The sequence below is a fragment of the Chiloscyllium punctatum genome, chromosome 17, assembly GCF_047496795.1.
Source record: "Chiloscyllium punctatum isolate Juve2018m chromosome 17, sChiPun1.3, whole genome shotgun sequence".
Lineage (NCBI taxonomy): Eukaryota > Metazoa > Chordata > Chondrichthyes > Orectolobiformes > Hemiscylliidae > Chiloscyllium > Chiloscyllium punctatum.
Window position 1 is genome coordinate 77,006,613 of NC_092755.1, and position 15,522 is coordinate 77,022,134.

The 15,522-nt window shown below is 41.2% G+C and overlaps 1 protein-coding gene across 1 annotated transcript in view; it reads right to left on the reverse strand.

The window, feature by feature from the left end:
- dnah10 (dynein axonemal heavy chain 10) overlaps positions 1 to 15,522 on the reverse strand; it is a 320,465-nt gene that overhangs the window by 80,015 nt on the left and 224,928 nt on the right. Inside the window, exons 52-56 of the mRNA XM_072587595.1 lie at positions 14,667 to 14,855; positions 14,327 to 14,498; positions 5,742 to 5,945; positions 1,433 to 1,513; positions 171 to 368 (exon numbers count right to left, since the gene is read on the reverse strand). Coding sequence (XP_072443696.1) covers positions 171 to 368; positions 1,433 to 1,513; positions 5,742 to 5,945; positions 14,327 to 14,498; positions 14,667 to 14,855 — 844 coding nt within the window. The remainder of the gene's footprint in view (positions 1 to 170; positions 369 to 1,432; positions 1,514 to 5,741; positions 5,946 to 14,326; positions 14,499 to 14,666; positions 14,856 to 15,522) is intronic.

Below are 15,522 nucleotides of genomic sequence, written 5' to 3' on the forward strand. Positions count from 1 at the left end.
GGAACAGTTTCTCCACACCTATTTTGTCCAGATGCCTCATAATTTGGAAGCTTTCAATCAAATTTTTTTGACCAATTTATTTTAAAATAATTAATTGTTTTCTTTATGACCAAATTTCCTCAAACATCTAGTCTGAGTATTCTTTCTTTCATCAAAAGATAATCCCCTACCCAAAATAAATTGATCTTTCTCATCCAGTAATCTGGCATATGTATGGATGAAGTCCAGGTAGTTTTTTGGAGTGACATAATTGCTGCGCCTTAGCTTCTGCAAGAATAGCAGGCTGTATTTTTCGACAGACCCATGCACCATAACTACATGGTCTATCACATTCTCAAATTGATCACTAGGAATCATTGGATTCTTTCCTGCAAAGAAAAATAACAAGTAAACGATCATTAGTATGTATCCAACCTTTATAGTTACTTCACTCTCAACAGCACAACCAGCATTGCAAAGGAAAGCAATGTAAAATGCTCTTGTATGAATCTGTGGCTTTAAGAGCTTGTAATTATTTAGCTAACTTGGCACAAACAAGATGAGATCATTAATGAATATCATATTGACTTGACCAATGTATGATTTATGTATAAGAAACAGTGAGTCAGGGTTTCAATTGCTGGTGGTGCAGGCACAGCGATGGCCATGATTGAACAGCCTCTTTCCCACAGGGTGGAACTGCACCCTGCCACCTGAAAGCTTTTGCAATTTTTAAAAGGCCTGTGGGGGATGGGGGAGGTTATAGAAAAGCCACTTGCTGCCAATTATCATCTCCTTTAACATATTAATGAAATTTAAGGGGGATGTTTGGAATAGAGTAGGATTTTCAAACCCTGCTCCGATAATGTTGAGCAATTTGATGCATGACAGTAGGGTAAAATAAAATTTGTTTCTGTTCTGAACTAAGTTGGAGGTGCTGTCTCTTTATGCCAGCTTGTCAGGTAGCTTGGAGGGGTGGAACCTGGGACTGTTATTAAGTGTTGCTGTTGAGATTTACCATTTGTCTCCCTGGTTCCAAAGGAAGAACCAACATAACAGTTTTTATCCATGTATTTTGGTGACATTTGAAGAGCCAATTCGGTATACATTTAGTATTGTACCTCAATCTGGTGTCCATGACATGCTCGTTTACCCTCCAAGCCCTTTCCTGAACATGCTGTTCTCCATGGAAAGGCACCATCAGCTGCAGAATTGCTACTGTCTGCTTTTGAGGCTGTGCCAGACAGGCAGCTTCTGTCTTCTGGAGATGCTCAGCATTTATAACGAACTGCTAAATTCATCTACCACCTGGTCAGTCCATTTAAATTTAAAAATAGTGTTGAGAGTAACATGAGGTTGGGACCTAGAATTCGTCAGGGAATGGTTTTAACTGCTTTAAAAATCCATTCTGGTGTATATTGTTCAATCGATTAGCAAAGTGTTCCATTCTCACCTAGGAATGACTGTGCAACTGCAAGCAGAGCCTGAGGAGGCCAAGGTAAAAACCAGTCGATCCCAGTGTTATTCACCAAACCTAGGACAAAGAAATCTCTTTCAATTAAAAGAACTGCACATTTGATTTATAGAATAATGTAGGTGGCTCAGACAGGCTGTGGGAACATGTGAATATCAAAGATCAATCTTGATCGTAAACTGAATATAGTGCTGTTAAAATTGAGACATTCAATAAATATGAAATCAAATGGCAATAGGATATCTAGATGCAAACAGAAGTAATCACAAGACTTTCTACATGTATATCAGGAATAAAAGAATGAGTAGAGTAAGATTAGGGCCAATCAAAGATAGTAGTGCAAAGTTGTGTGTGGAATCTGAGAACATAGGGGAAGCGCTTAATGAATACTTTTCGTCAGTATTCACATTGGAAAAGGGCAATGTTAGTGAGAATAGGGATGTGGGATATAGGTAAAGTAGTGTTACTTCTGCAATCATAATTACTTATGCAAGGTAAATGAACTCACACCAGTGTATAATTGCTTCAGCCAAGAGCTGAGTCAACAAGAATGAAAACTATGTGAAGGAAATACATAATTGTTTTTGTATTAGCTAAATTGTGCATGCAAGAATGAAATGTGTCTGCAAACAATGGTAGATGTTACAGACAAATAGATAAGGTGCTGTGAGGGGAGGGGGTTAAGCTAGATATGCCTGTACAAACAATAGTTATAAGCATCTGTTTCCCGCTTCTGCAAAAACAACAACAAACCACAATCAAGGAGTCATGAGGTCATCAGGTCATAACAAATAAGGGAAACGGATGGTAGTGAAGGAGGATATACCTAACAATGGACCACAGAGGGAGGTGGTCAAACGGCCTTGTGAGGCCAGAAATAAGCATTTTGTCACAGACAGGGACGGATAAGGCAAGAGATAAACAAGAGTAATGGGCGCCGGTCTTAGAGAAGTGGGAGATGTAAACAGGGGAGGAGCAATGGGAGGAGAGAAGGGAAACAAATTACATAAATATTGTGTACTAGTTGAATTCAGTGTGTGTGTGTGTGTGACTGCCTTTGTACACAGTAGACACCACATCCCTCTTGCAAGAGCGAAATAAATGACACTACTGATCCAGATCTTGTCTCGGACTGAAATTATTGAAGTGAGTGAGCTTCGGTTCTCAAAACGGAGATACAAGCTACAAGATTAGATGGGATTGAGGTTGACAAAGGGGAGGTTTTAGCAATTTTGGAAGATATGAAAATAGATAAGACCCTGGGGCCAGATGGGATTTATCCTTGGATTCTCTGGGAAGCCAGTGAGGAGATTGCAGAGCCTTTGGCTTCAATCTTTATGTCATCATTGTCAACAGAAGACTGGAGGATAGCAAATGTTGTTTCCTTGTTAAGAAGGGGAGTTGCACAAACATGGTAATTATAGGCCAGTGAGCCTTACCTCAGTTGTGGGTAAGGTGTTGGAAAAGGTTATAAGAGATAGTCTTATAATCATCTGGAGAGGAATAATTTAATTAGGGATAGTCAACATGGTTTTGTGAAGTGTGGGTCATGCCTAACTAACCTTATTGAGGTCTTCAAAAAGTGACAAAACAGGTGGATGAAGGTAAGGTGGTTGATGTGGTGTAATGCATTTGATAAGGTTCCACATGGTAGGCTATTGCACAAAATAGAGTTTCAGGAGATGAAGTGGTTTGGATCAGAAATTGGCTAGCTGAAATTAGACAGAGGGTGTTGGTTGATGGGAAATGTTCATCTTGAAGCTCAGTTACTAGTGGTGTGCCGCAAGGATCTCTTTTGGGGCCACTGTGCTTTGTCATTTTTACAAATGATCTGGATGTGGGCATAGAAGGAATGGGTTAGTAAATTTGCAGAGTTGTGGATAGTGCTGAAGGATGTTGTGGGTTACAGAGGGACATGGATAAGATGCAGAGCTGGGTTGAAAAGTGGTAAAAGTGTGAGGCAGTTCACTTTGAAAGAAGTAACATGAATGCAGAGTATTGGGCTAATGGTAAAATCCTTGGCAGTATAGATGAACAGAGAGATCTCGGTGTTCAGGTGCATAAATCCCTGAAATTCCTGAAAATTCCACCTGGGTTGATAGCGTTGTTAAGAAGCCAGATGGTATGTTGGTGTTTATTGGTAGGGGGATTGCATTTCGGAGCCACACGGTCATGCTTCAGCTGTACAAGACACTGGTACGGCCAAACTTAGAGTATGCATCCAGTTCTGGTCGCCACATTATAGGACGGACGTGGAAACTTTGGAAAGGGTTCAGAGGAGATTTACTAGGATGTCGCCTGGTATGGAAGGAAGGTCTGACAAGGAAAGGCTGAGGGAACTGAGGCTGTTTTCATTGGAAAGAAGAATTTTGAGAGGTGACTTAATCGAGACATATAAGATAATCGGAGGGTTAGGTAGAGTGAACAGTGAGAAGCTTTTTCCTCAGATGGTGAAGGCTAACATGAGGAACATAGCTTTAAATTGAGGGGTGTTAGATTTAGGACAGATATCAGGGGTAGTTTCTTTACTCAGAGGGTAGTAGGGATGTGGAACTGCATGCCTACAACAGTAGTAGACTCGCCGATGCTAAGGGCACTTAAATGGGCATTGGACATACATATGGGTAATAATGGAACAGTGTAGGTTAAATGGGCATCAGATTAATTTTGCATGTTGGCGCAACATCGCGGGCCGAACGGCCTGTACTGCGCTGTAACGTTCTATGTTCTAAGCCTAAAGAAACAGTCTGGAAATCAAACAATCAATCAGCCGTTATGCTTTCATACTTTTGAAAAATCATTGTTAGCTGTTTTTCTAAATTTGTTCTTGGAAATTGGGAGTTGGGCACTCATATTTAATTGTTTTTTTTTGAAGTTCTGTACTCAAAGATACTTCAAAGGATAGTGAAGATGCTCGTGTGGGACCGTGGTCACATAAAGGCTCAGTTTTGGTAAGGATAGCAGGTTTGCTTCACTGAAGGAAGATTAATTAACCAGCTGAGATTTTAATTTTACAGTCAGATTTCCTTATTTCCAGATTTAATGAAAAAAGTAAATTCAAATTCTCAAAATGCCATGATGTCATGCAAACTGAAGCTTTCTAGATATTCTTAGCCTTCATTCCTTCAATAATATAGCCTCTATGTTACCATGTTCTTTTGTTTTAAAGTTAGTGGATTATTCAAAGCTCTATAAGATTTTGGGTACATCTATTGGAGGAGGCAGGCCTTTGTCTCCAGCCACATGTTGCCTCTATTCAGGAAGATTCACCACATCTTGTGCCACTCCGTCCTAGTAGTCAGGCTTTTCTCAGATGAGAAAGGGTCCTGGGGTGGAAATCGTGCCTGTCAAGAACTGTTGGCCAATCAGAGGCTGGTGATTCATTATTATCCAGCAGGGGGTCACCCAGGACAGTTGCAGTTAGTGTGTGTGCTTTGGGTAAGGGGAAAGTGAACTGTATTTGAGTGGGTGGAGGGGTGCAGTTGTGAATAAGTTCAGATAGGGGATTACAGGAAAGAGGGTCACCAGAAACTGGTGAATGGACCTTCATGTTCCTGTTACTGGTTGCTTCAGTCAGACACTGAGTGCCCTTGAGCATGGGAACTCTTCTGGCAATCTCCCTACATCAGCCCACTGACTGTGCCAGGATTAGCTCAGTGTGCTCCTTGTCTGGTGAACTCCTTCTCTTGGGCCTGGGTTAATACTAGCAGCACCAGAATGAGGATGCTGTCCATTCAGCTTCAATTTAAAGGGCTAATTTGGTTATGGCTGAGACTGCTGTTGACAGAGTGGGGTCTGCATCCTCCTGTCTGATTAATTACCCCATCACACACTCACCTACACTTGCCCCCACCCTCACACTCTTTCTCCCCTCCGTTCTCTCTCCTCCCACCACATTCTCTCCACACCCACATTTGCCTTGTCGTCGCTCCCTCACTAACACTCTCCTCACCCACTCCTCCCTTGCCCACTCTCTTCCCACCCTCAGTCTCCCCATCCTCACTCCCCCCCCTCCCCACCCTCAGTGTCCTCACCCATACTCCCACAGTGACCACACCAATGCTAATCATATTTTTTGAATGGTGCAACATGCAATATTGAAATAATTATATCGTTCATCTTGTTACTTCTTCTGAAATAAAGGCTGTCATTTAAAGATTGACACACCACCCCTTTTGATTGCAGGTTAATTACCATGTCTAACTTTAGTTGATGTCAATACCAAAGCTGATCTTGAAATATGTATTACAATAAGTCCTGACCAAACAACCAAACAAGTTTCACAGACCTGGAAAGTTTCTGCATCGTGTCCTGAGTGTTTCACCAACGGGTGACATACCCATTACAATGTGCAGGTTATTGGCACTCTTATTAACAAAATATTGCCAGATACTCTCTTTTGCTGGACTAGCACCAGCTTTCATAGCTTCATCTCTTATCTGTCCTAAAATGGGTTCCTTCTCCTCATCTGGAAAAAGTGCTGGGACAATTCCTGAAAAAGAACATTTAAAAAATAAATCCCATTACTTTGTTTTCATGCTATAACCTCTATTACATCTGAGGAAAGTTCAATAAACACACACTCTCCTGCACCAGTGCTACATCACACTGTTAGGACAGGTTAGCTTTCTCCCCTATTACACAAAAGGATTTCAATTCCCAAGTGTCAAACAAATATCCTAACAGCTATCCACCAAGCCAGTTACACATATTAAAATGCTGCATTGCTCTATTATTGATTGAATAATCAAAGAATTTGGATTGCTTTGGTTTTCCTGATGGTGCAAACCACGAACAGGATCATGAGAGAGGTTAAAGTTATCACCCCCGCTATTTATTTTCCTGTCACTGAAAAACCAATATATTTAGCTGGGCTTTCTGTGATAACAATGAAGCATCAATTAGATAAGTCTAATTGGGGCAACTACTCAAATGAAAAGTTAAAGATATAGAAAAGTTATAAAGGGTTATACTGAATTTAAAAACATCAAAACTAGTTGAACAAGGCCATTATTGCTGGAAACAGAGACATGCTGTCAAAGTTTTTCATCTTACACTCATCAAGACAGATGCAAGAATGCCAAATTGCAAAAGGAACAACAATTTATACTGCATGAGAAAAAGGCTGCTGATTGATTAGATGTCAACTTTGATTAGTTGAGGCAAGGCCATGGTGAATGCAGCAGTAAATGGATGGCTGCCAGGCCTTTGCTTGATTCAGAAAAAAAGCACAATGTCTGATCATGTCTTTTCTGTTTTCGAGACTGCATGAATATAAGTAGCATCCAACAAGCAACAAGCCAAACTGATCATTTTAATTTGGTCATTAATGTAATTCGTAGAATATTACAACATTGTTGAGTAAGTACATTTTATTACACTGGATGGATAAAGGATATTATTGTTATTCTTTAATCAAGATGTTGTGACACACATCTGGCACAGCTGGGACTTGAACCCAGAACTCCTGAATCAAAGGTAGGGATATTATCACTGTAGCACACAGCCCTGATTATATGGGACATTATAGGCAAAATCTTATACAGAGGAATTTCGATTATCTGGCATTTGATTATCTGAATTTTGGAATATCCGAACAAGATCACAAGGTCCCGAAGCGTGGCTTAAGTATGTTATCCAGCATTTGATTATCCAGTATTCGATTAACTGAACAAGAACAAAGTACTCCCCACCTGTGGCCTTTGGATAATCGAGGTACCTCTGTAATGTTGTAAACAATGTGGTTCTGGCAAAACATTTGGCAAAATCCCACTAAACAGATGGCGAGACCTATTTCTGCTTGTCAAGGTGAGTTTCTCCTTGGGCAGTGACAAGTTACAGCCTGTTCTCCTATAACGTGATAGTTACATTCTTGTGCCACCTTGTATTATAGAAAGTCGCGCAATATAAATAAAGGTGCCTATGGGAAGAACAGGGGTTGGAGCGAATGTCCAAAAATATCAGTAAAAATCGAAACAAAAATAGTAGTTAGCCTAACTCAAACAATAGCACAGTCTAAATAAATGTTAAACTCATATACTTTAATGAAATAATACATTACATTTAACACTTTAAGGGTTTCTGAGTTTACTGAGGTACAGCACTGTATTAAGACAGAGGCTGAGGGTCATCATCAGTATCATCATTACTTTCGGGTGCAGTTCTGGGTGCAGGCTTATGACAAAAGAAGTGGATGCCTGTGGTTCATTGTCCTCAGGCTGTTTCTTGAGGGTTGGGTTAAAGAAGGCATCTAGTTTTTCTGCTTTGCTATCTTTCTTCTTTCATGAAGAAGCTGTTTCTAGGCTGCCAAATAAGATTTTATGCCACAAACTGCTATCCTGCTTATTTCCACATTATAGTCATCGTCTTCTAAGAGCTGCAACTGCTTCTCAACTTCCCTCAGATAGAAGACAAACCAGAAGTGGAAAGTTCTCATAATGCTGCATCCTGGACTTCATCGTATTGATCTCGAGCTTTAATTTCCCCCACAGCAACAAGTTGTTGTAGATCAGTCTCTACGTCTTCAAATCCAAGTTGCTTTGCAGGGGCAACATAATATTCTTTGATTGCTGGAAGCTCCTCTAACAATTCAATGCCTTTAAAATCATGAAGAAAATCTGGGAAAGCTTCTGCCAAACTGCATGCAAGCAGTCCTTACTGACATCACCCCAGGCCTCTATAATGATGTCAGTAGCATTCTTTAAGCTCCTCCAAAATTGAAGGATACTGTCCTCATTATCCCCTCAATAGCTGCAATCAGCTTCCTGATGTGTACCTTAAATAATAAGCTTTAAAAGCTGCTATTTGCACTCTGATTCATAGGTTGAATGAGAGAGGTTGTGTTCAGTGGTAGAAATAGCACTTTGATGTTTTCAGAAAGCTCACCAATGGTGGGAGGATTTTTTGGTGCATTGTCCAAAATGAGGCGAATCTTGAAATCCAAATCTTTTCTCCTGCAATAATTTCTAAGAACATCCTCAAAAACATTTGCCCCGTCATCCAACCTCTTTTGCTTGACCTGAAGTAGACACCTAGAGTGGACTTAAGGTAACTAGGGGTGGAATCAGTAATAACCAACAAGAGTTCGCGTTTTTAAAAAAATCATTCCCCAATTCACCAATTGTGTTACAGCCAAATCACGTTGATTTGGAAACTTGGGTTATAGGAGAATGACCTGTACTTATGTAGGGGATTGTTGCTTGTTAATGACCTTATTAATTGTACATCTCACCTCATTAATATGCAGTTTCCCATCCTATCACCTGCCAAGAGTTGACTAGACACCGAGAATTCTCGATATGGAAGTCAGAGCAGGTAGGTGGTGACTTCAGCTCAGTGTTGGCTATTAGGAGTGTCTATATTACTCAGCACCAAACAGCGTCTCAGGGCGTGATCCACAGGCAGCCGCCACAAATACCCAGCCAATCCCTCAGGATCCTCGTATCATATCTCTCATTCAATTGCAACATGTTTAGGAAGCATAGCCTTGCATTACAAGGTACAGCAGCATCTAGCATTAGACACTTTGCTCACAATCACAGGCACCCATCTTACAGGCTGCACCTCAGGGCTATTCGCTTATTCTCTTAGTGTTTCCTATTTAGTGCTTAGCTGCATTTTCAAAGCAGCCTTGCCTTGTCAATTAATGCAGTCACACTACCAGGCAGCTTGCATTGCTGGTCAGCAATCCTCAACCTGGGAGGCACACATCTTGCTACATCACACAACAAGTGCCAGCAATACACATTGTAAAGATACTACCTGTGCAGCAAGCAAGCAACTGTGACTCAGAGTAATTTGTTGAATTCTCCTAACTCTGTTTCTCTCAAATCTCCCACCTGTCAACACAAATACATTAAATGTTGATACCATGTCACTGGATCACTCACTAAATGAGTCAGTGAGAATGAAAAAAAGAGTCCCAGAGTTCCTGGAAACCAAACGTAGACCGATTCCTGGGATGGCAAGGCTGACATCTGAAGAGAGACTGGGTCAGTTAGGACTATATTCACTGGAAATTAGAAGAGTGAGGGGGCGGGGATGTCTCATAGAAACCTATAAAATTCTAACAGGACTAGACAGGGCAAATGTAGCAGGATGTTCCCGATAAACAAGAAATCCAGAAACAGGGATTACGGTCTATAGATATGAGGTAGATCACTTAGGACAGAGACAAGGAGCAATATCTTCACCCAGAGAGTGGTGAAGCTGTGGAATTCTCTACAATAGAAAGCAGCTGAGGGCAAAACAATGAATGTTTTCAAGAAGGAACTTTATGTAGAGGGAAACTGCAGGGCATGGGCACATTTGAAATGATTAGATTCCCTACAGTGTGGAAACAGGCCCTTTGGCCCAACCAGTCCATACCGACAAGTAGCCCACACAGACCCATTTCCCTCTGAATGATGCACCTAACACTACGGGCAATTTAGCATGGCCAATTCACCTGACCCGCACATCTTTTGACTGTGGGAGGAAACTGGAGCACCCAGAGGAAATCCATGCAGACACAGGGAGAACATGCAAACTCCACACAGACAGTCACCCGAGGCTGGAATCAAACCTGGGATCCTGGTGCTGTGAGGCTGCAGTGCTAACCACTGAGCCATCGTGCCACCCATTTAAATAACGGTGCCTATTTAATGGAGCTTATTTAAGGAACAGCTCCTGCGGGTCCTTGATAAGTATGTACCTGTCAGGCAGGGAGGAAGTGGTTGAACGCGGGAGTTGTGGTTTACTAAGGAAGTTGAATCGCTTGTCAAGAGGAAGAAGAAGGCTAATGTTAGGATGAGATGTGAAGGCTCAGTTAGGTTGCTTGAGAGTTACATGTAAGGCAGGAAAAATCTAAAGAAAGAGTTAAGAAGAGCCGGGAGGGGACATGAGAAATCATTGGTGGATAGGATCAAGGAAATCCCTAAGGCTTTCTATAGGTATATCAGGAAGAATACAAGAACTAGACTACAATTAGGGCCAATCAAGCATTGTAGTGGGAAGTTATGCGTGGAGTCAGAAAAAATAGGGGAAGCGCTAAATGAATATTTTTCGTTAGTATTCACACCAAAAAAAAATGTTGTCATGGAGAATACGGAAATACAGGCTACTAGACGAAATAGGATTGAGGTTCACAAGGAGGAGGTGTTAGCAATTCTGGAGAGTATAAAAATAGATAAGTCCCCTGGGCCGGAGGTGATTTTTCCTAGGATTCTCTGGGAAGCCAGGAAGGGCATTGCTGAGCCTTTGGCTTTGATCTTTATGTCGTCATTGTCGACAGGAATAGTGCCAGAAGACTGGAGGAAAGCAAATGTTGTCCCCTTGTTCAAGGAGGGGAGTAGAGACAACCCTGGTAATTATAGACCAGTGAGCCTTATTTCAGTTGTGGGTAAAGTGTTGGAAAGGGTTATAAGAGTTAGGATTTATAATCATCTCGATAGGAATATCTTGATTAGGGATAGTCAACATGGTTTTGTGAAGGGTAGGCCATGCCTCACAAACGTTATTGAGTTCTTTGAGAAGGTGACCAAACAGGTGGATGAGGATAAAGCGGATGCTGTGGTGTATATGGATTTCAGTAAGGCGTTTGATAAGGTTCCCCACAGTAGGCTATTACACAAAATATGGAAACATGAGATTGAGGGTGATTTAGTGGTTTGGATCAGAAATTAGCTAGCTGAAAGAAGACAGAGGATGGTGGTTGATGGGAAATGTTCATCTTGGAATTCAGTTACTAGTGTTATACCGCAAGGATCTGTTTTGGGTCCACTGCTGTTTGTCATTTTTATAAACGACCTGGATGTGGGCGTAGAAGGATGGGTTTGTAAATTTGCGGATGACACTAAGGTCAATAGAGTTGTGGATAGTGCTGAAGGATGCTGTGGTTACAGAGGGACATAGATAAACTACAGAGCTTATGAAGAGCTTTTGCCTGAAACGTCGATTTTCCTGCTCCTCGGATGTTGCCTGACCTACTGTGCTTTTCCAGCACCACTGTGATCTAAACTCTGGTTTCCAGCACCTGCAGTCCTCACTTTTGCCAAGCTGCAGAGCTGGGCTGAGGGTTGGCCAATGGAGTTTAATGCAGAAAAGTGTGAGGTGATTCACCTTGGAAGGAGCAACAAGAATGCAGAGTACTGAGCTTATGGTAAGATTCTTAATTCTGAGATGCCGGTGTTGGACTGCGGTGTACAAAGTTAAAAATCACACAACACCAGGTTATAGTCCAACAGGTTTAATTGGAAGCACACTAGCTTTCGGAGCGACGCTCCTTCACAATCACCTGATGAAGGAGCGTCGCTCCGAAAGCTAGTGTGCTTCCAATTAAACCTGTTGGACTATAACCTGGTGTTGTGTGATTTTTAACTTGGTAAGATTCTTGGTAGTGTAGATGAGCAAAGAGATCTCGGTATCCATGTACATGAATGCATACAATTTGCCACGCAGGTTGATAAAGTTATTAAGAAGGCATATGGTGTGTTAGCTTTTATTGGTAGAGGAATTGAATTTTGGAACTATGAGGTCATGCTGCAGATGTGCAAAACTCTGGTGCGGCTGTACTTAGAGTACTGTGTACAGTTCTGGTCACTGCATTATGGGAAGGATGTGGAAGCTTTGGAAAGGGTTCAGTAGAGATTTACTAGGAAGTTGCCTGGCATGGAGGGAAGGTCTTGTGAGGAAAGGCTGAGGGCCTTGAGACCGTTTTTGTTAGAGAGAAGGTTGAAAGTTGACTTAATTGAGACATATAAGATAATCAGAGGGTTAGATAGGGTGGACAGGGAGAGCCTTTTTCCTCGGATGGTGATGGCTAGCATGAGGGATCATAGCTTTAAATTGAGGGATGATAGATATGGGACAGATGTCAGAGGTAGTTCATTTACTAAGAGAGTAATAGGAGTGTGGAAAGCACTGCCTGAAACAGTAGTAAACTCGCCAACTTTAAGGACATTTAAATGGTCATGGGATAGTCATTTGGAAAAAAATGGAATTGTGTAGGTTAGATGGGCTTCATTTTGGTTTCACAGGTCGGTGCAACATCGAGGGTCAAAGGTCCTGTACTGCGCTGTAATGTTCTATATTCTATCAATCTTAGAGCTAAAGGGATCAAAGGACATGGAGGGAAGAGGAATGTGACTGAGTTGAATAATCAGTCATGATCATATTGAATGGGGGACCAGGCTTGAAGGGCCGAATGGCCTATTCCTGTTCCAATTTTCTGTGTTCCAATGTCCTCCAGAAAATCTCAAGAGGAGCCCACACAATTTTTCGATTGCTGGCTAAGTATCATTTGAACAAAAACACATTTCTTGTGAAAGGTGATAAAAATGTTGATGTGGTCTTGACCTAGAGGGAAATTCCATAAGACCATAACAGCAGAAATTAAGCCATTCAGCCCATCAAGTCTGCTCCACTATTCAATCATGACTGATAAATTTCTCAACCCTATTCTCCTGCCTTCTCCCCATAACTCTTGATCCCATTGATCCTCATATGTTAAGTTTTTCATTCCTGGTACCATTCTTGTGAACCTCCTCTGACCACGCTTCAAGACCTTCTTGAGATATGGGGACCAAATCTGTGCACAATACTCCAAATGAAGGCTGACCAGAGCTTTATAAAGCTTCAGAAATATATCCCTGCTTTTATATTCAAGTTACCTCAAAATAAACGCCATCATTGCATTTGCCTTCCTAACTACTGACTCAACCTGTGAATTTATCTTGAGAGAATCCTGGATTAGAACTCCCAAGTCTCTTTGCACTTCAGACGTCTGCATTTTCTCTCCATTTAGAAAATGGGGGAATAGAGTCCCTGTCCCTGTTCTTCCTACCAAAGTGCATGACCTCGCACTTTCCCACATACTCCATCTGCCATTTCTTTGCCCATTCTCCTAACCTGTCCAAATCCTTCTACAGCCTCCCCGCCTCTTCAATGCTACCTGTCTCTCGAACTGTCTTTGTATCATCTGCAAACCTAGCCAGACTGCCCTCAGTTTCTTCATCTAGATTATTAATGTATACAGTTAAAAGTTGTGGTCCCAACATTGAGCCTTGCAGAACACCATTTGTCACTGGCTGCCATCCTGAGAAGGACCCTTTTGTCCCCACTCTCTGTTTCTGCCAGACAGTCAAGCTTCTATCCATGTTAGCATCTTGCCTCTGACTTTATGGACTCTTATCTTACTAATTGGCGCCCTGTGCAGCACTTTGTCAAAGGCCTTCTTGAAATCCAGATAGATATCATCCATTGGCTCTCCTTGGTCTAACCTGTTTGTTACTTCATTAATTCATGGCAACACCATGTATTTGAGCAAACATGATTTCATTGAAGCTTCACTGCATGAGTTGGAGAATGTATTAAATATTTCAAGCACTTTAGAAAATGATTTCAATAATTACCAATGCTGCTATTCCATTAGCTACGACAACCCTGAACACTCATGTTTAAGATCTGATTTGCAACTATAAATGTTTCTAACTAATATACAAAATAGACACAAAATAAAAATGAATAGATTAGTGAAGTTATTAAATTTCCTCTACCTGTGTTATTGACTACATGAGGTAAAGGTAAAATCACTATTGTCCCAGAGGACCATAAGCCTGCTCTCTCATTAGAGAGAGATGACTGGTGGTACTTTAACCTAACAGTCACCATGCCTTTTGCAAAGGAAGAGGTTGAGAAGGCAGAATCTACATGGTCATTTCAGCCTGTGCAGGATTTGAAATAACACTGTTGGTAGTGCTCTGCATTGCAAACCAGCCATCCAGGCAACTGAGCTAACTGACCCACGTTAATATAAGACCAGCTATTTGAATCTATAAAGCCACTCAAGGGGATTTCAGCCATTTGAGTGTGTTAGTTAGTGTGTTCTTGATATACCTGACGTTAACATGTTATTTATCAGCTCCAAGAATCCTTCCTCTGCCACGTGTGCATCCGTAAAGAGAAAGACTGTTGGCTTGTTCTCAATTCCTAGTTTCAGATACAGGGCTTTTAGATCATCCCGTAAGTTAGTTTCTCCATAACCACGACTCAGCACAATTTCAAAAATCTGTTATGAACAAAACAGAAATATTGCAGTTTTCGTTAGTTCTGCATCCTCTGTGGAAATGCTCATTCTTCCCTCAACCTTTATGCAATAACACTTCATACAGGTTCCAGTCTAATGACATTGAGTACAATGTGAGCTCTATGTTATGCAGGGATTACAGCAGCTTACCTCACAATTAGCTGTGAACGTTGCCAGTTTAGTAAGAGACTGCTTGCCCGATCCACCAACGCCTACAAGCAGGGCATGGCCACGGTCCATCCTGATAATGCGATGAATACGGGTCAAGTGTTCCAGAGCATCATCAAATAGCACCAGTTTCAAAACAGCCTTGAATTCGTTGTACTCTTCCAAAATTTCCTATTAAAGAATAAATCAAATTTAGCTGTTAACTTTGTTGAATATTAGGGTCCTTTAAAAACTGAATTTTCATAGTATTTACTGTGTAGCCTGAGATTTCAATTAAAAACTATTACAACAGTACATAACTTTCCAAAATTCTAGCACATGAAAATAAAGAGGAAAATTACGAAAAACACAAAGGTCACGATGTCAGTGAACTAGCATCAACAACTCATTTGGTGAAAAATGCACCCTTTATCAGTGTGTTGTTTTTGAAAATAAGCTTAGAAAGAATGGTAAACTAACCCTCAGATGAGGGCGGACAAGGGGACAATGATCATCTGACATGATGAACAGATATCTCATGAACATTCACCAAAAGAGGTCAGACAATTTATTGACACAGAGAAAATAACTTGCCCACAGATATAACCTGCCCCAGGCTCAGAGAGAGGAATACTCAGAATAGTTATTGAAGGTCAGTGATTTCAGCTCCACAATACCTCTGTAAGAGTTCCTCAAAATGATGTCCTAGGCCCAACCATCTTCAGTTGCTTCATTAATGACCTTCCCTCCATCATAAGGTCAAAGAAGGAGATGTTCGTTGATGATTGCACCATGTTCAGCACCATTTGCGAATCCTCAGATACTGAAGCAGTTCATTTTCAAATGCAACAAAATCTAG